The sequence below is a fragment of the Corvus kubaryi genome, unplaced genomic scaffold (assembly GCF_017639235.1).
Source record: "Corvus kubaryi isolate FWS band 111438036 unplaced genomic scaffold, C.kubaryi_AGA036_p1.0 138, whole genome shotgun sequence".
NCBI classification, from domain to species: domain Eukaryota; kingdom Metazoa; phylum Chordata; class Aves; order Passeriformes; family Corvidae; genus Corvus; species Corvus kubaryi.
In genome coordinates, this window is record NW_024580672.1 from 10,971,705 (window position 1) to 10,989,256 (window position 17,552).

The 17,552-nt window shown below is 58.7% G+C and overlaps 2 protein-coding genes across 5 annotated transcripts in view; both read right to left on the reverse strand.

The window, feature by feature from the left end:
- Window positions 1-6,646, reverse strand: part of KAZALD1 (Kazal type serine peptidase inhibitor domain 1) — a 6,804-nt gene extending 158 nt beyond the window's left edge. Inside the window, exons 1-5 of one of the 2 annotated variants that reach the window (XM_042019191.1) lie at window positions 6,538-6,646; window positions 4,429-5,029; window positions 3,041-3,201; window positions 1,911-2,058; window positions 1-1,705 (exon numbers count right to left, since the gene is read on the reverse strand). The exon at window positions 1-1,705 is cut by the window's left edge and continues 158 nt beyond it. In XM_042019191.1, coding sequence (XP_041875125.1) covers window positions 1,620-1,705; window positions 1,911-2,058; window positions 3,041-3,201; window positions 4,429-4,936 — 903 coding nt within the window. In that variant the 5' untranslated portion in view covers window positions 4,937-5,029; window positions 6,538-6,646 and the 3' untranslated portion in view covers window positions 1-1,619. The other variant, XM_042019192.1, reaches the window with a different exon arrangement.
- Window positions 6,647-12,601: 5,955 nt separating this feature from the next.
- Window positions 12,602-17,552, reverse strand: part of SFXN3 (sideroflexin 3) — a 6,245-nt gene continuing 1,294 nt past the window's right edge. Inside the window, exons 1-11 of one of the 3 annotated variants that reach the window (XM_042019203.1) lie at window positions 17,470-17,515; window positions 16,752-16,918; window positions 16,344-16,514; window positions 16,096-16,194; window positions 15,757-15,832; window positions 15,230-15,315; window positions 14,782-14,909; window positions 14,607-14,656; window positions 14,402-14,451; window positions 13,887-13,934; window positions 12,602-13,605 (exon numbers count right to left, since the gene is read on the reverse strand). In XM_042019203.1, the coding sequence (XP_041875137.1) occupies window positions 13,509-13,605; window positions 13,887-13,934; window positions 14,402-14,451; window positions 14,607-14,656; window positions 14,782-14,909; window positions 15,230-15,315; window positions 15,757-15,832; window positions 16,096-16,194; window positions 16,344-16,514; window positions 16,752-16,915 (969 nt within the window). In that variant the 5' untranslated portion in view covers window positions 16,916-16,918; window positions 17,470-17,515 and the 3' untranslated portion in view covers window positions 12,602-13,508. Of the gene's footprint in view, window positions 13,606-13,886; window positions 13,935-14,401; window positions 14,452-14,606; window positions 14,657-14,781; window positions 14,910-15,229; window positions 15,316-15,756; window positions 15,840-16,095; window positions 16,195-16,343; window positions 16,515-16,751; window positions 16,919-17,469; window positions 17,516-17,552 lie in introns of those variants that run through there. The other 2 variants (XM_042019202.1, XM_042019200.1) reach the window with 2 other exon arrangements.

The window sequence follows — 17,552 nt, forward strand, 5'->3', positions numbered from 1 at the left end:
AGAGAAGAGAGAAGAGAGAAGAGAGAAGAGAGAAGAGAGAAGAGAGAAAAGACATATGAAGGAGAGTAGCACAGCACCCGAGCAGCAGCCTTATTGCATCCTGCCTGGGGTCTGGCCAATTCCTTCCTCACGGGGTCTGGCTCCCTGCCGCAGCTCTGGACCTCCCTGGAGCTGGGACTGAGTAACTGGCAGTGGTTTGGCCCATATAGAGGTTTTGAGCACCAGGAGTCCCATAAATGCTGCTGCTTTGGGGGGTAAAGCACCGCTTGAATGTGAGCTCAGCCCCAGAATGCCCATAGGAAGGGTCCTGGCAGCCCTCTCAGGGCAGTGAGCAGCACAGTGCAGCTCTGAGCTTCCTTCTCATGCTCCCCCCAAATGAAAGTTTGCTCTAAATCACCAGCTCTGGGAGGTATGTGGGAATTTTTTTTTTACTATAATGTTTCCAGTGGAAACTGGAGCATCCCTTTCCTTCACCAACTAGGCACAGAGCTGCTCTACACTTGACAGGGCTGTGGTCACCTGGGTGGAGACCCCAGTGTCACAGAACATAGGACCCCAAGATGAAAATGAGCAGCAGTGGGATGGGATCCAAATGCATGGGAGTACAGTGATTTGGGTCGACGCTTCCCCACTGCTCAGGAGATGGTCTGCTGGGCACCCCCATTCCCATGGGGGGTGAGAAGGGCAGGACCCACACCAGGATCAGCTGTGAGCACTGGGATGGGCAGGCAGGCTCCTCAACTCAAGCACTCCACAATGGAAAAGGTAGCATCCACAGTGTTTGCACCCTTCCTCACCCCCATAATCATCCTCGTGGATGCAGGACAGTCAGCTGGCCTTGGCTTTGACCTACATGTATATTTTAAATAACGTCAACTGAAATGACAAAGGAAATAATTAAGTCAGTCAAAGGCATGGAAAGGAAAATACGAAGTCAGTCGTATTCGTATAAAAAAAGGCCAAAGTGTTTCTGACCACAAGGGTGGTTCGGCTGGAGAAAAGACAGCACTGAAAGCCACAAGGGTCTGGTTTCCTCAAATCACTACTTTTCTGGTTAAAAACAAAACAGAAGAGAAGGATATTTTGGCAGCAGGTTCCTCAGGTTCTGTGGAGAAGCTGCGATGTCTCTGTGCTTGGGGGATACAGAGCAGGCATAAGGGTTACACACTGGTTATCACAACCATGTCCCAGCTCTCTGCTCCAGCTTCCCCAAAAATTCTTCCTACAGGACAGTGATGCCCCTGCCCCGGCCTCATTCTCCCAAAGGGGGCTGTCTCCATCCCCAGCACCAAGTCCTCAGCACACATAGCACAGCTGTCCCCACAGTGTCCTACCTGCCGTTGTGTCTCCGCTCAGTGCCAGGGGACAGATCCACCCTGCTCCAGGCAGAGCTGGCCCTGGTCCCAGCCCTCGCACCAACCAGCCAGTATTCCATCCCCCAGCACCCCAAAAGGATGTGTCACGCTGTCCCCCACCCCAAAAACCAGGCTGGAGTGCCGGGATTGTTCAGAGAAGGAATTTTGGGCCAGAGGGTGCTTGCTCCAGAGATGTCCCCAACCCCCAGGGAAGGGTCACTGTGGGCAAGGTGATCTCTGGCAGCCCGACATGCCATCTCTGGGCTAGTAGTAGTCCTCCTCACTCTCCCCGTAGTCCTCAGGTGGCACGCGGGGCTTCGGCAGGGAGAAGTCTGTCAGGTTGAGTTGGTCTGAAACGGCAGCATGGGGACAATGTGACATTGCCATCCTGCTGTGCCTGTCCCCTTCCCCACCAGGACCAAAGCCAAACCATGCACGGCAGCTTTCTGCGGCATCAGCCTTATGCTCCAGCAGCTCCTGCCATACCGGTGCACTGTGCCCAAACATCCCTTCCCATGTCCCCATGAGAGCATGGGCATAGGATGTGGTGCTCACCCGGCGTGAAGACGGTCAGGCTGGCCACTGCCACCACCTCCCCGACCCTGTTCCTGGCGAAGCAGCGGTACGTGCCCTCATCCGTCACCCGCACACCCTGGATCTGGAGCCAGCCTGTCACTTCATACTTCTGGGGGCCGCCTCTGAACTGCAAGAAGAGGGGATTTCTGTCAGCACTTGTGACAGAAGCAAGGGGAAATCGATGCCACAGAGCCTCGGGTCCCCTGTTTCAGCAGGCAGTGAGGTCCCAGGGTTGCTCTGGCAGCAACCATGCTATTTTCTGTTTATCCCCAGGAATAAATAAGCTTTTCCTGACCCAGCTGGGCTGCGGCTGTGTTTGCAGGCTGCTATTATGGTGCACTGGCCAGGGGTGGAGGACAGTAGAGTTTCCTCCATCCAGGCAGTGTAGGCCCGCTCGGGGTGAAGTTCCTCGGCTGGACTCCGAGACAGGCTATGGGGAGGCTTGAAGGACAGAAAGATGGAAGTGGGCCATGGTGCCAGGTTCCACCTGCTCCCCTGGCTCCCTCCATCCATTCCACCACAGTTTCTTCCCCATTGGTGCCTGGCTGAGGTGCATGGCCCCTTTGCCTCTGCCCACACCCTTTAATAGCTAGGTACGCCCAGCTGGGTGCTATATTTGGGGTTGGCCGCAGGCAGGATGCTGACCCCTGGGCCTGCCAGCTCTGGGAGGGAAGCCCTGCTGAAGGGAAAAAAGGGCAGGAACTGCCTGAGTGTGCTGGTAGGACCAGAGGACAACCCAGGCTGGAAGGCACTCGGGAGATCCTCTTTCCCTGCCAGTGGGACTGCAACTGAAGCCAGCATGCACAGCAAACTAAAGGCAGGGAAGTGGGAAACTCCCTGCTGCAGGACTCTATGAATATGAATAAGTTCAAAAACTACTAGAGGAGATCACAGAAGAGAGCTATGCTGATGGCTCCTACCACCGAGACACCAGCCATGGCTCAGTCAGTCCTCATGGTGTGCAGCCTCCAGTCACCCCTTCTCATCCCCAGGCAGCCAGGCTTGGCCATTCCCAGAGTATGACCACTCTCAGGTCTGGTTGTCCATGAGCTCTAAGAAGCACTGGCTCACCCTGGGGTCGTCTTCAATGCCCTAGGCACACCACTCACCTGGACAGAGATGTGGGGGTCATCTCCAGGCAGCAGCATCTCCATGCCATCCTTCCTCCACTCAATGGATGCCATGGGGTAGGCAAAGACCTCGCAGCCGAAGATGACATCCTGCCCAGTGATGTTCCATGTGTCATAGGGAGGAGAGGTGATCTGAGGCTCTGGGGAGGGGGGTAGAAGAGAGCAGGGTGGGATCAGAAGAGGTCCCACCCTTGGCAGGTCCCACGGGCTCTCTTGGGCTGGTCTCTGGAGCAGCAGCATTTGGTTCACATAGAGATGCTGGGACCCTTCCCATGCCTCTCGCCTCTCCCTCCCATGGCAGACCCTCACCTTTCCCAAGGACATCGTCCCTCCTCACAGCTGGGACTGGGAGCTCCCTCCTCAGTCACCCCCCCCAGCCCATGGAGGGTTGCCATCCCTGCTGGCCTGAGTCTCCCTGCCTGTGCAATGATGCTCAAGGGACACAGTGCACCAGGAACAGCGCAATGACAGCAATGTTACAAAGCAAAGCTCTCCTGAGCGATTGGAGCATGCTCCTCCTGTGGGAGAAAGGCCAAGGGGCGCTCATCCAGCCTGAGGCTGGTGAGGATGGATGAGGTAGTTGAGCTTCCAGCCAAATGAGGCCTCTGCTCTGACACAGGGCTCGTGCCAGCAATGAAGGGAGTCAGCAGGTCCCCATCTGCTGGATGGAGCCAACACCTCTGGGTTCCACATCCCTTCCCTGGAGGGATGGAGTGAGGACTACCCTTCTTACCCACACCTGCTCTGTGAGCTGGCTCATAGCATGAACCAGAGGTCAAGAGAAGGTTTCCACCTCCAAACACACCTGGGAAAACACCCAAGAACATGATGATCTACAGAAAATAAGGTCAACCTTGACATCCCTCAGGCTGTGGTGACAGCACTGGGTGACCTGTGCTGGACTGGGCAGGCTGGGCCATGGCCTTCCTGCCATGTCCCCTTCCTGTCCCCTCTCAGCCCCCACCTGAGCTGTAAATAGGAGATGGAAATCACACAGCCAAGCCAAACCAACCCCGGTTTCTATTTGCAGGAGGCAGACACATTTCTCAGGAGCAACAGGCTAGTGTGAACCCAGCACCATCGCCAAGAATTTGCTAACAATTCCCTGGAACTTCCCCATCTGCTCCAGCAGGATTTGTTGCTTCCCATAAACTCCACTCCCTCTTGGCAAAGCTGCTCCCAGATTTCTCCAATCCACTGGATGTGCAAGGGGCTCCCCCAGAGCAGCAGGGTGGGGGGGCTGGTGGGAGCCTGACGCTGCATGGAGCAGCCCTCAGTGCAGTCCTGTCCCTGTGGTTTTGCTGCCAGGTGAAACAGTTAGGTCAGACCCCCTTGCTTGTCCCTTCCCACAGCTCCAGGGCCACTACCTGACTCGCAGGGACCCTCGTGGGCCACGGTGAGGTTGGCATCAGGGTGGGCATGGGCAGCCTCCAGGAACCTGCAGATCTGGGCGTAGGTTTTGCCGTCGGAGCCGCAGAGGGCCAGGTGGGAGAGGCAGGCACACTGGGGCTCGGGCACCTCTCCGTGACGCAAGTCCCCGGCATCCAACCGGCACTCCAGGTGCTCCCCACACTTGCCATAGAAGTGGTTGGTGTTGTCCAGGTCGCAGATCTGTCCCTCCAGGTTGGCACATTCCCAGCAGCAGTCGCAGGCATCCCGCACTGTGCCAGCCAGGCACCCGCGTGGCATCGGGCACTCCTCTGGCTGGCACTCGCTGCAGCCCTCCCCTTCCTCCAGCAGCCGTTGCCAGCCCCGCTGGAGGTAGTCAGAGGTGCTGGGAAAAGCCTGGCCCAGCTGGAGCAAAGCCCAGTGCAAGGAGAGCAAGGAAAACACAAGGCGAGAGATGCTGAGGGGCTTGGCTTGAGACATCCTCATGGCAGCTCCTCTATCCCAGTCCCACTGTCACTTGGATGGGGATTTCTGGCACTGCTCCAGTCTCCCTGTCTAGATCTGAGGAGTCATCCTGGCCTGTGAGGAGGGAGAAGATGTGTTACTGGTGAAGGAAGTGTCTCCCACTCCTTCATCTCCTGGCTGGCTTGCTCTGAGCAGCAGCACTGCACAATGTGCAGGGGAGGATTGGTTCCAGCCCCTCTCACCCCCAGCCCCACAGCCACAGCCTTTGCACCCTGGAGCTCCCCAACCAGCTCCTGCTCTGAGTCGCTGAACATCTTCTGGAGGGATAGTACTGATGACCCCAGTCCCACCAGGTTTCATCCTTGTTCCCTTGGCAGCCCAGCATGCAAAGTCCAGCCTCCTCTGACCCCAGCACAGCCTGGGAAGCCACAGGGCTGGCAGGGCACTGGACAGGCTGTTCAACAACATTATGGTTCAGCATGACCATACCCTGCTCCTGGGCTCCTGTCAGAAAGCTGCTCTCAAGCCCTTTTTCTTCCCCATTGCTTTGCAAGAATCACGAGCCCTTTTTTCCTCCCTCACCATCCACACAAGCACAGTGGAGTGGCTGATCCTGCAGACATCGTGCTCTTTCTGTGCTGGAAGCAGCCAAGCCAGGAGAATGCTCCCAGTCATGCCTGGCTTTTGTTTTCCTTCCCTCCCTGCACTGTAACCCCTCTCCTTAGGCACCACCTACATGAGAAGGGGAAAAAATGCCCGCTCCGCAGAAGGTTTTGTGACCCCCTCAGTTATCACACAGGCAACTGAGGCTGAGCATGGAGGAGCTCAGTGCACAGGTGAGCAACCAGTGGACTGACAGCAGACCCAGTGTGGTCAGCCCGTACCTGCACAGCAGGGTCCCTGCTCCCAAACCCCAAGCCTGCATTACCTACTCAGGGTAACAAGAGGCTGTTTTACTCCGGGCTTCCCACCTCTGCTGGGTGATAAAACGTGACATCTCAGAGCCTGTCCCCAGAGAGGGTGACAGTGAACCAAATCCCTTTGTGAACATCCCTCCCTGCCCCCTGTTATGTCCTGGCTGCCTTCCCTGAGTTGGGGTGAGGTTATGGTCCCCTGTGCAAGGGCGACCCAGCACAAGCGAGTGGGGCTGGGGAAGGGACCCAGGCAGACAGCCTGTCCCCTCTCCTCCCACTGGGAACAGCACCGAACGGCAAGATGCAGCCCCACCCAGCTACAGCCCCCACTCTCGGGGCTAACACAGCCCAGAGCTGGGGTGGGGATGGCCCGAGCAGTGGGTTACATATATGCATCCCCCGGATAACAAACCGTGAAGATTTGACCCATTTACCAGAGACCACCGAGCCCCCCAGGGGTGGAAAGGGGCAGCGCGTACCAGTGCCGGAGCCCTCCCCCGGCCCACCCTACCCCGGTCTGTACGGAGCAAGGCTCCATCCCGCGATGGATGTGGGAGGCCAGAGAACGGGTACGGGGGAATTGCAAAGTTGGTCTCTGGCTCCTCACCTCCGGGGTGCAGGCGCTGGGGGTGCTGGAAGAGTGCTGGGAAGAGGCACGACGGCCCCTGGGGTCCCCCAGGAGCCACCCCGCCATAAGCCGCCACTTACCGGAGGCGCGTGTGCCGGGGGCCGCGGGTGCGCAGTGGCCGTGGCGGCGGGGCTGCTGGCCCCCAGGGCTGCCGGCCCCCGGCCGCTCCGGCACCGCCGTGATGTCAGCGAAACGTGAATCCCCCCGCCCCTCTCCGGGCCCGCGGCCCGTCCCTGGACCGGGACACGGGCTGGCCGGCACCCCTTCCCTGCCGGGGTCCCGCCACGCACCGCACCCTGGCCCCGGGGCTCTGCCGCTCCGGCTCCCTGGCACCGGCATCTCCCCGCGGACCCCCACGCTGGGATCACCCCGAGTCGTGTGCAGGACCTGCGCCAATGCTCCGCCCCGTCCGTGGGGCAGGAGGAGACTGGGGTCCCCTCCTTTGCAGGAGTCCTTGGGAACAAGTGAATGGGAGAGGTGGGCATGGCCAAGGAAGTGGTCAAAAGCGTCTCTCAACCTGTAATTTGGTTGGGAAACATAGACTGAAAAGTTGAGCAGCTGCTGTAAGTAAACGGGGGATAACTCCCGGGGGATGTCTGCACTCCCCGCACACCAAGAGCCAGGTGTGAAGAGGGTATTGGGGTGTCAGCCACGGCGTTACCTTGGCTGGAGTGAAGCTACCGGGAGCAAGGGTGGGGCTGCTCCGTGCCACAGCAGTGCAAAACCCGTGTGCACACGGCTGGGGCTCCAGACCTCCCCGGCAAGCTGCCTTGCTGCTCCCTGCCTCAGTTTCCCTGGCTCTGAGGAGGGGGGAGGCAGCATGCCTTTGCAGCACAAACACGCACTGTTCATTTGCATCTTGCTCCGGATGCTGCGCCGGGGGGGATCACACAGCCCACTCCTCTCCAGGCAAGGAATTTGTGGGATTTAATTCCCCCGTGAAGCTCAAGCAAATCAGGACCCCTCTAAGGATCCGGTTTCCTTCACCATGATGCAAAAATCTGCTTTTGCTTTCCAACACCCTCCTGCAAATTCGTTCCGGGTTCCAGGGCTTTTGCTCGGTCACGTTGTGAACCCAGCCATGTCTAACGATGGAAAATGCAGCAAGCTTCAGCCCCCTTAAATCTGTCTTTGCCAGCCAAACTCCCCTCTCCAACCCCCTGCTGCAGAGTGGGGTTTCCTGCCAGCTCTGCCTTCAGCCTCACGTCCCACTCCCCCTCTGTGGCCCCCAGCCCCTTGGCTCAGGGCTGCCTTCCTCCCTGGCTCCCCTTGTCCAGCCTATTGAATGCGGTCCCCACATGTCACAAGTTTTCAGGTCCAGCATCCACGAGTTGTGGAGCAGCTGGGGCTGCAGCTGTTTTGGGAGCAGGGAAAAAGTCAGGAAGGGCTGAGGTTTTCCTACACACAGCCCCAGAGCTGGGTCAGAGCCTGAGTAGAGAGGAGACAGACTGTAGGTGACGCAGACAGGGGTGCTGAGCCTCCTGGGCTATCCCTGCCATACCACCCTTCCTGCCTTGAGGTATCCCTGCACCAAACACACCCTCATTTGCCCCTGCTCCACACAGGGGGAAAAGCAGTGGGGCAAAGCTGGCCCACCTTCTGCCCACAAAGCTCCTGGCCAGCACAGAAACAGAGCCAGCACTTAAATCCCAGGCACTGCTGAAATCAGGGGCCACCAGTGTTTCAGGTTATTTGTGTCTCTTGCCCTCAGCAAGGGGGAACAGGCCCCAGTGCTGCTGTCCTGTCCCCACACATGGTTCCTTCTCCCATGTGCCAAGGCCTGAGCCCCCATCTTCATGGGATTATCATGGCCTCTGCGTGGCTGGATTCATCTGAGCATCACTGTGGCATCAGCCACGAACAAGGGAGAACCCCTGGCCAAAGGGGAAATCCAAACACAGATCTGAGCAGGAACAGCTCCAGTTGTGGAGCAACACAACCCAGCCCCAGAAAGCCAAGGGCAGCTCAGCTCAGCTCAACAAGATGGAGCTCAAACCTGGCAGATAATTAAACCTCCTGCTTAATGAGACTATTGAATGTGCTAATAAACAGTAGCAGCTATGAATGAGGGGTGGAAGATGTAACCTGTGCTTAACAAGGAGTTCTGCTCAATCACACCTGAAGTCGATCAACGCAGCCACGGCTGCAAAAGGGGTTTGTGGCTTATGTTGCTTGACAACTTTGTGGGAAAAAGAGTGATCACTGCCCTGCACGGCCCGGCACTTGGGTAAATCCCTACCAGTGATGGCTAGTCCTCTCTCCTTTTTCCTCACTTTTCATGAGGAATTGGAGCTTTGCAGCTCCTGGAATTGGGCTTTGAAGGCTGAGCCTTAAGCACCTAAGCCTCCTCCTCCCTTCCTGGTGGGTTGCTCCCCATCACTGTTTTCTTATCTTGTGATGGTCCCATTGAAGCCAGGAATCCATGGGTGCTCCTGGCAGCCCCACATCCGTGGCATCGCTCTGGAGCTCTGTCATCACACCGAAACACCTGACATCCAGTCAAGGGTACCACACAGCTTCTGGCTCCACTGACCCCTCTGCACCTTTGGGCTGATCCCCCAGACACCCCACAGCGATCTGGGGTTTACGGCAGATGAAGCCAAGGGAAAAATCCGCTCTGGAAAGAAAGCCCTAGGCCAAGTGACTCAATGTACATCATGTGAGGCAGGGCTGGCAAGCAGCATTGGGGCTGGGCTGGTGGGGCTGAGAATGTGGGTTATGTCACAGCAGAAGCAAATGTCACCGGAGATCCTGGGACAGAATGTTGCCAACGCACTGCCTGGGGCTGTGGGGGTCTCCGTCTGATAGTAAACCAAATCTCCCTCATTTCACGTCAAATACACTCTGTTTCCTGCTGTCTGACAGCCTGAAACAGCCCTGTTCTGGCCAGCCCACACCAAGGCTGCATGGTTCTCGAGGAGTTCCAGCCACATTCCAGGGCTCCACTGTGGGGACGAGGCACGGGCAGCAGGCAGGTCCCCCCCGCCTGCGTGCCAGGCCGGACCCGCTCTGGGAAGCAGCCAGGCTCAGGTTTCTCCAGGCTTTTCCAGACCGAATTCCTCTGAAGAACCAACCCGTCAGCAAATTCTTGGGGAAGCGGTTGCAGCTGTGTGCAGGGTGAGCCGGCCCCGAGGCTCGATGGCTGAATGGTAAGGGACGTCCCGGTCCCCAGTCTGCCCAGGGTCCCCGGCTCCATCCCCGCAGGAATCATGCCGTTTCCTGAGGTTTTCCCACCAGCCCCATCCAAGCGCTAATCTAATAACCCGGGGGCAGGAACCGAAAAGGCGGCGGGGGCTGCATTCCCGGGATGTCCCCGCACTGGCACGGTGGTGCCAACTTTGACACTCCGGTGCCGGGTGAGAGCGGATGCCACCGCCCCGTGACCGGCCCGGCTCCTCCCACACCCCGACCCCGCAGCAAACAGGAGCACCCCGCAGCCCCTGCGTGTCCCCGCCCGGCCCGCGGGGCTGCCCGGCACAGGGTGCGGGTGGCGGTGCGGGCAGGCGGCTGGGGGGTCTCTGCTGCCACCTCCAGGGCACTGCTGGCCTCGTCCCGGCCCCTTGCGGCGACACTGACCCTGTACCTGGGGGCTGCAGGACCTGGAGTAATGCACGGACACCTCAGCCCCACCACCCTTATCTTCCCGTGCGCTAAAAGTCCCGCTATCAGCCGAGCCTGGGAGCCCTCACCGCAATGTAGTGTCCTGAGGGGCTTGGGTACATCCTCCTGTGGTGGGGGATCCTCTGTTCAGCCTGCCCTGGTGCTTAGGGCTGCATGGCCCCCCCAGACGGGGTGGGCGCTCCAGAGGGTGCTGCCAGCTCAGTGGCACCGCGCCCGCTGTCTCCTTTGCCACCCTCCCTTTCGCCAGCCTCCAGAAGCGCCAGCAGGGCTGGGATGCAGCCAGGGAAGGTGACCCCTGCCAGCACCTCGGCACCCCCTTCCACTGGGGAGGGGGAGCCTGCCCGCTCCCCCCTGCAAGAGGCTGCCCATTTCCAGGCGTCATTAAAGAGCAATTAGCTGGAAATTAAGCTGAGAACAAGTATTGATTAGCTCATTAAGGCTGGGGGAGCCGGCTGAGGCGGTAGGAATTGCTGCCGCTCGCGCTCATTATGGGCAAGGTTAAACTGTGTGGTCTGGCAGCTCATTAAAAATGCCAGGGACCAATCGATGACCCCAGCCCAGCGCCGCCCAGAGCCCCCAGCACCCCTGGGGACATCCAGCTGCTGTCTTTCTGGGACTGGCCCTTGACCTCTGTGATGAGCCATCTCGGGAAGGGACCGAGCATCCTTGCTCCCCTGCATCCACTGCTGCATCCTGGGCTCCCCTGCGGAGGCAGTGGTGTCACTTCTGGGCTTATCAACCCCCCAAAACTGACTGGCCAAGTGAGTTTTCTCTCCCCCAATCAGGGGAATCCACGAGGACATGTTGCCCCTAGCACAGCGAAGTGGCTATGTCTTTGGGCTCACTGCACTGCTGCCACCTCCGGCGCAGAGCAGACACCGTGGCTGCTTTGCACGGCGGCACCCCAGACCTGCAACGCACCAGAGCTGAGTTTGTCGTGTCTCTGCCTAGCGGTGCCAGCTTGTGCAGGTGGGGGACAGACCAAAGGGGATCTCAGGGGTGGAATGAAAGCAGATGACAGGTGAAAGACACTCAGTGGCTCTGTGTGGTCGAGTACTGCCACACCACACTGCCCTGTATCAGCTCAGCTCGGGGGGCCTCTTGGGGTGACCCTCACAGCTCGGGGGGCCTCTTGGGGTGACCCTCACAGCTCGGGGGGCCTCTTGGAGTGACCCCAGACTCTGCCCGGCCAGATCCATTCAGCCGGACCCAGCCGCCCCGAACATCTGTGTCTCTGGTCCCATGTCCCTCCCATTTCCATCTCTGCCTCTCGTGGCCGCCAGCAGCTCAGGGCCAGCTCCCAGCCAGCACACACAAGGAGGGTGTCCCTGCAAAGCCGGGCAGTGCGTGTGGGAGGAGGCAGGTGTCATCATTATTTTTGTTTTCTTTACACTGCTCTGGAAATATATTGTATTCTCAGATAATCCCGTTCAATTACACCACAATAAAACACATAATAAAAACGTAATTCATTTTTCCTGAGCGCTCCATCTCCCTGTGTCTTGGCAAGCTATTAAAAATTTGTCTTCATTTTTCTGGCAAGAGCCTTGTACCTTTTCATCTTTAATTTATGAGAGCAGAATAGCTACTGACAAGCCCTTATTGCACGGCAAGGGGCTGCATTATTTATAAGCCACCAATGGCTGGCTCAGGGGAGATATTTGCAATATTCCAGGGCTGGGAGAAGGAGGGGGACAGATTCCTGATGTGCCTGTCCCAATCCACTCACTTCCCCACCCTGGATGGGTGCTGGGTGCAGGTGTTCTCCTGGCTGCCCCTCGAGGGGAGCAGCCCCAGCCTGGCCTCTGTCAGCCCCTGCCAGCTGAGGCACAGGGTTGCTTTGGGCTGCCTGGCCCTTATCTTGTCACTGCTGCATCTGCCCCTCCTGGCCTTTGCAGTGGCTCTCACTCCTCCGTCCTTCAGCACAGGGCACTGCAGAGCACGGCTACCTCCATCCCTCCTCTCCCTGGATGGACATCCATCGCTCCTTCTGCCTGCCCTAGTTGGACAGAAAGCTGAGGGAGAGGCAGCTGCTGCCGGCAGGCTGGCCAGGGTCCGGCGACAGCAGCTATGTGCTCTCCCATGTGCTCTCCGATAATCGTGCATAGAAAGTGAGATAAAAATAGTCCTGCAGCGGAGGCACAGGAGCAGGGCCCCGATTGTCCTGTAAGCGGGCTGCAAGAGGGGGTGTGAGTGTGGGCAGAGCCAGGGTGACGCTCTGGCCTCTCCAAACCAGAAGCATCCAGGGCAGCAGCTTAGCAAAGCTCTGCGCAGCGGCGAGGCCCAAAGCCGACTGTACTAAAAAAAGCCCTCCTGACAGCTGGATAAGCTTAAACACACATCAGGCCAGCCAGAGCTGCTGCAAAGGCAGCGAGCTGGAAAGCAGGGAGCAGAACCCAGCCCCAGGGGGTGCAGAGGCACCCCAGAAGCCAGCCTGCCCCTCCCTCCTGCTCCCATCCTCACCCCAACAGCAGCTCCTTTCCACCATATACAAACTAGCAAGCAGCACGCTTCTCTTTGCTGTTGGTTTTGTATAAACAATCTGCCTTTATTGTTTGGTGTATATATAGGTACATTATATGTATATCAAAAATATCTAGAGGAAACCACAGTGCACTTAAAGCTATTTGAGAAGGTCCACCTGAAAGCAAGCACTCCAGGAGAGGGTAGAGTAACCCCTCAGGGGAAGCCCAGCCCTGAACACAGATGGCATTAAAATGAGAAGAAAAACCAAGACTCTACTGGGATTAGAATGTGCCATTTGCTCTGGGGATGGAAGCAGCAGAAAGCCAGATTAAATCCCCAGAGCAGCCCAGAGGAGAGCAGAAGGTGAGCTGGGAGCACATGCCTGGGCTGGGAGAGCCCCCTCACTCTGAGTTCAAGCCACTGAGCAATTGATCACTCACCCCAGCTATTTCAGGTATGGGGAGTTTTCCTCTCCGAAAGCTGCTCTGCCGCCCCCAGGCACCAGCTGCTGAACCGCTGGGCACCGTAGGGTGCCTGCAGAGGTGTTCTACCTTCAATTGCTGATTCTCTGCTGCCTCCTAAAGCTGGGGAGCACCATTTTTTTCCTCACCCCACATTTCTTCTCCTCCACCACAGCTCACAAGGTCCCTGGTGTCGCTGCCCGCACTTCCCTGTGCACTGCACAGAGCTACAGGCACATGCAGAGTAAGCACAGGAGGAGTGCACCAGGGTGCCAGCCAGGAGGTCCCCAGAGCAGGGCTGAGCCGGGCATGGAGACAGGGTTTGGTGTGGTGCTGCACGGCTGCAGGCACCCCAGGAAGCAGGGCTGAGCACCTGGGACCTACAGACACGCAAGGGCCAAGGGAAAGCGGCGGCAGCCCCAAGGGGATCCGAAGGGCGAAGCTCAGCGATGCGCTGGCCCAGCAGCTCCGTGGGACACATCTCGGCCACCACAGGAGCCTGTTCAGAGCCCTTTGTTGAAGTAGACAGTCTCCAGCCATGGATCTTTCTTCCGGATCTGATCTTGGACTTCAGGCTCCAGGCTGCTCACAGGCATTGAACTGCGGAGGAAACATGGATACACAGGATGGAGGGGGTATACCCACCAGTGGCCTCAGGTTGGAAACTACCTGCTGCACCCCATGGAGATGCTGTCCCCATGGCCCAGCACAGACCCTTGGGTCTGCACTCCTGTGTGTGCACAGAGATGTGTGTGCCCAGGCTCAAGCCCCTGACTGAGAGAAGAAGCCAAAGAATCTCTTGGGAGTCCGAGAGCACGATGAGCCCATGCACCCCCTGCCCATACAGGAGCCACACGTGCAGGCAAAGTGCCTGTCTGTACCTTTTCTGAGGGAAGAGTGCGCAGCACAGCGGGGTGGCAAACACCAAACTGCAAGGGAAAGATGTGGAGAGGTGAAGCTGGGCTGCATAAATCACCCACACCCACCCACGGCCTGATCCCAGAGCAGCAATGAGGCAGCCCAGAGCTGTGCTGGGTGTTCAGCCAGGAAAGGGCTACGGAGATGCCCTCTCCAAGCTCCAGACCCTACATCTGGCTCCTGAGGTGGGGCAAAGCTTGTCCCCCAATATGTGAGGGAACAGCAATGCTGCGCAGGAGCCATGGGAGGTCTGAGAGACACCAAGATGAAGCAAAACAACTCCTAGCCCCAAAACCTTATATCCCATCCTGTCTGCCTGGGATGCCACCAGCCTGGCCAAGCTCTGGCATCCCCCTAAGAAACTTTGGGGCAGTTCTCTCCCCCCACTGCCAAGCAGAGTTCCCAGCAGCACTGTCCCATACACCTGGGCTTGGTCTGCACCCGGGGCAGTGATGCCCATCAGTGGATGGTGACTTACCAGAGTCCCACCAGGCCAACCTGCAGGGGAGCATTCAGGTACGGGTACCGCTGCCAGGGACAGGGAGAGGATGTGTGTCAGTGCAGTGGACAGGGCTGAAAGGTGTCTATTTCCCAACAGGGTGCCAGCTCTGAGGGGTGCCAACAATGTGCCACACTCGGTAGATGTCCCTACGCCCACCCTCCCATCCCAGGTTCACTGGTACCTTCAGGAAAGCTCTCTTCTCCAGCATGTTCATGATCACCGGTGGAATGGCTGAGGCAGGGAGGAAGGAGATGAGCTCCCAGTGTTCACAGGTCCATGCCAGCAGTGGGATCCCATCCCACGCTGCCAGAGACCAGCTGCAATCTCTCAACACAGGTGGAGGAGGGGACACTCACCCATGGCCGGCGCTGCCATGCCGATGCGGGACACCACCACCTGAAAAATGGCCTTCTGGGCTGCTGCTGTGGATTCACCCAGGCGGTTCCCATTCTCATCCGTGACAGGGATCCCCAGCTTGAGCTCTCTGCAGGGACAGAGAGGGTGAGGGGGCCACAGGGCACAAGGGTGAGGGGATCAGGACACAGGACAGGGACATGTCTCCAAGGAAGGCTGGCACCCTCCTGTACCCCATCCACTGTCTGCACTGTCTCAGCTGGACCCACATTCACATTTGGGAGCAGTCCTCAACAGGGCTGTACGGGGACCAATAACCCCCTGGGTTACAATCAGGTGCTTGCACCCTGAAGCCAACCCCCTCCATGCTAAGGGCCAGGAAGGAAGTCCCTGCATTCCCCACCAGTGCCTGTGAAGCCTGAGGCAAGCCTGTCCCACCCCAGGGCTCACCTCTGCCTCATCAGCGGGATGTTGATGCAGTTGGCAGCTGCCACAGCCGCGAAAGGCACGTACCGGCCAATGATGGCCGGCAGGTGCTGGGGGAAAAGCAGGAACACGTCACGTAGAGGGTCTGGGGGCAGAGCTGGCTGTCCCCGGGTCTGCAAGACTTCCTGCAAGACCCTGGGGTGTCCCAGCCCCACTAGAGGAAAAATGTCCCCTCCTCCCCTGCAACTCCCAGCTGGTAAAAGCTGCATAGACCAAAGGGTGTGGGGGGTCCCAGGTCCCCTGCTAGGCCTGGAAAGAGGCTGAGGGGTGAAAGAAGCCTGAAGATACATCTGGAGTAAGGCTGGAGGGACAGGCCATCTCCACGGCCTTCACCGGGGAGAACAGTTGCCTTGTGAGGGCAACCTTAGCAAACCCCTTTTCTTCATTTTTCCCCCCACTCCACGTGAATCTCCTGCTCAGCTCAGAGCTCAGGGAGATCCCATGGGGAGGGTCCAGGTCCCTCCAACCATGATGGCCAAGGATCACCTTACCTTGGTGAGAGACTTGAGCCCCAGTGCTGTGACAACTGCCCCCGTGGTCGCGCTCACATAGGCTGTCCCCAGCTGGCTGAAAGAGCAGAAAGTGACACCAGTAAGCCAGGCTCTCCCCATCCCAGTTGTCCCTCCAAAGGAGGGAACAGCATGCCCTTCAAGAGCACCAGGATACCTCTGGCTTCCTCTCCCAGCTGTACCACCAACCCTGACAGCCCCATTGGCATCCATCTCTGCCTTCACCAGATCCCCATTATCCCATCTCACAGTTCCCTGCTATTCAAGGCACCCCCCTGGTGTTTTGGGGTGCCTCAAGGACCTAGTCAGAAAGATGCTTACCTGGGGGTGATGGGTGCATCCCCGCTGCGGTTGGTGTAGTTGACAATGGCATTGAAGGACTGGTTGACCCACTGCCAGAACAGCACAGCCGGTGTGGTTCTGCCAGAGAGAGGAGGGTGACACTGGGGGATGCCACCCATGCTCCTACAGCATGAGCTGGGTATGAGACATGTGTCCCCTCCTCACCCCAGAGCCAGGAGGATCCTCCAGGCATCCTCTTGGTCCTGGGGTGAGGAGGGAAGAGGTACCTGTAGAAGGTCAACATGCAACCAGTGATGGTCATGTTCATGGGGACCTGAGCAGACATGCGTCCCACAAGGATCATCTTCTCGCCCGTGTCAGGGTGGAAAGCCGAATCATAGATGTACTTTGCCCGCCAAAGCTGGTCCTCTGTCAGCCCAGGGTGTACGGTGCCTGCCCTGCCAGGTAAGGGTAACACCTGCTGAAGGACCCTCTGCCAGCACACATGGCCTCACTGGTCCCCCACATTACTTGCAGCAGCTGCAAGATGCCTTAGGGACCAGCCAGGCAGTTTTGGGGGCTTGCTTTGGCCAGGGGGGCCAGCATCACTTCTATTCCCACTCCTGGGAACAGCCCCAAGGCTGTATCCTGCCCAGGAGCAGTGCTGAGGGTACATCTGTCTTCCCAGGGGATACCTGTAGTCCTCCACTACCCGTCGGGCTTCCTCCAGTGTAGCCCCAGAGAGCAGCAGGTTTCGGGGGTCAGTCACCATGAAGAAGTGCTTGGCCCGGCCCTGAAAGGTGCTCTGGTCCCAGCGGGGCTCCTGGATGTTGATGGTGGCAGGCAAGGATGGTGGCATTTTCTGACAGGTCAGGGGATGAAAGGGTTATGTGGGATGTGGTGCCTGCGTGTACCCCTCCGCACCCCTGCTGCGGCAGCTCTGGTGCTCACCCAGCCAGGGGGGACAAGGGGTGAACAGGAAGCCCCTTTGTAATGGAGCTCAGCAGCGACTCCTGAGCCCACCCAGCACATGGGGCAGTTCGTGGGTGGTGTGACCCCACCACGGCACCCTGCCATGTGCCAGCGAGAACCCCCTGACCTCGCTTACACCAGTCACCAGAAGTCAGGGACGCCCCAGACCAGCAGAGCACGCCGGTCACAGAGGAGGGGACAGAGACCCACCACTTCGGGGCCACACCTGCTGCCAGCACCGGGGGAGCAGAGCGAGGAAGGGCACTGGAAGGAGGAATGTCCCTCCCGGCAAGGCACCGACACACGCAGCACGGCTCTATTTCCACACCCGCCCTTCCCCGCGAGAAACGGCGTTCCTCTCCCGTCCTTCCCGCGCCGAGCATCCCTCCCGCCACGCGTGACCCTCCCTGCGTAGGGACCCGGGGCACCCCCTGCACTCACGACTCCCGGGGCAGCGCCCGCCGTGCCCGTGCCCGTGCCCGCGCCGCCGCCGCCGCCGCCCCGCTCCCGCCCTGCGCGCGCTG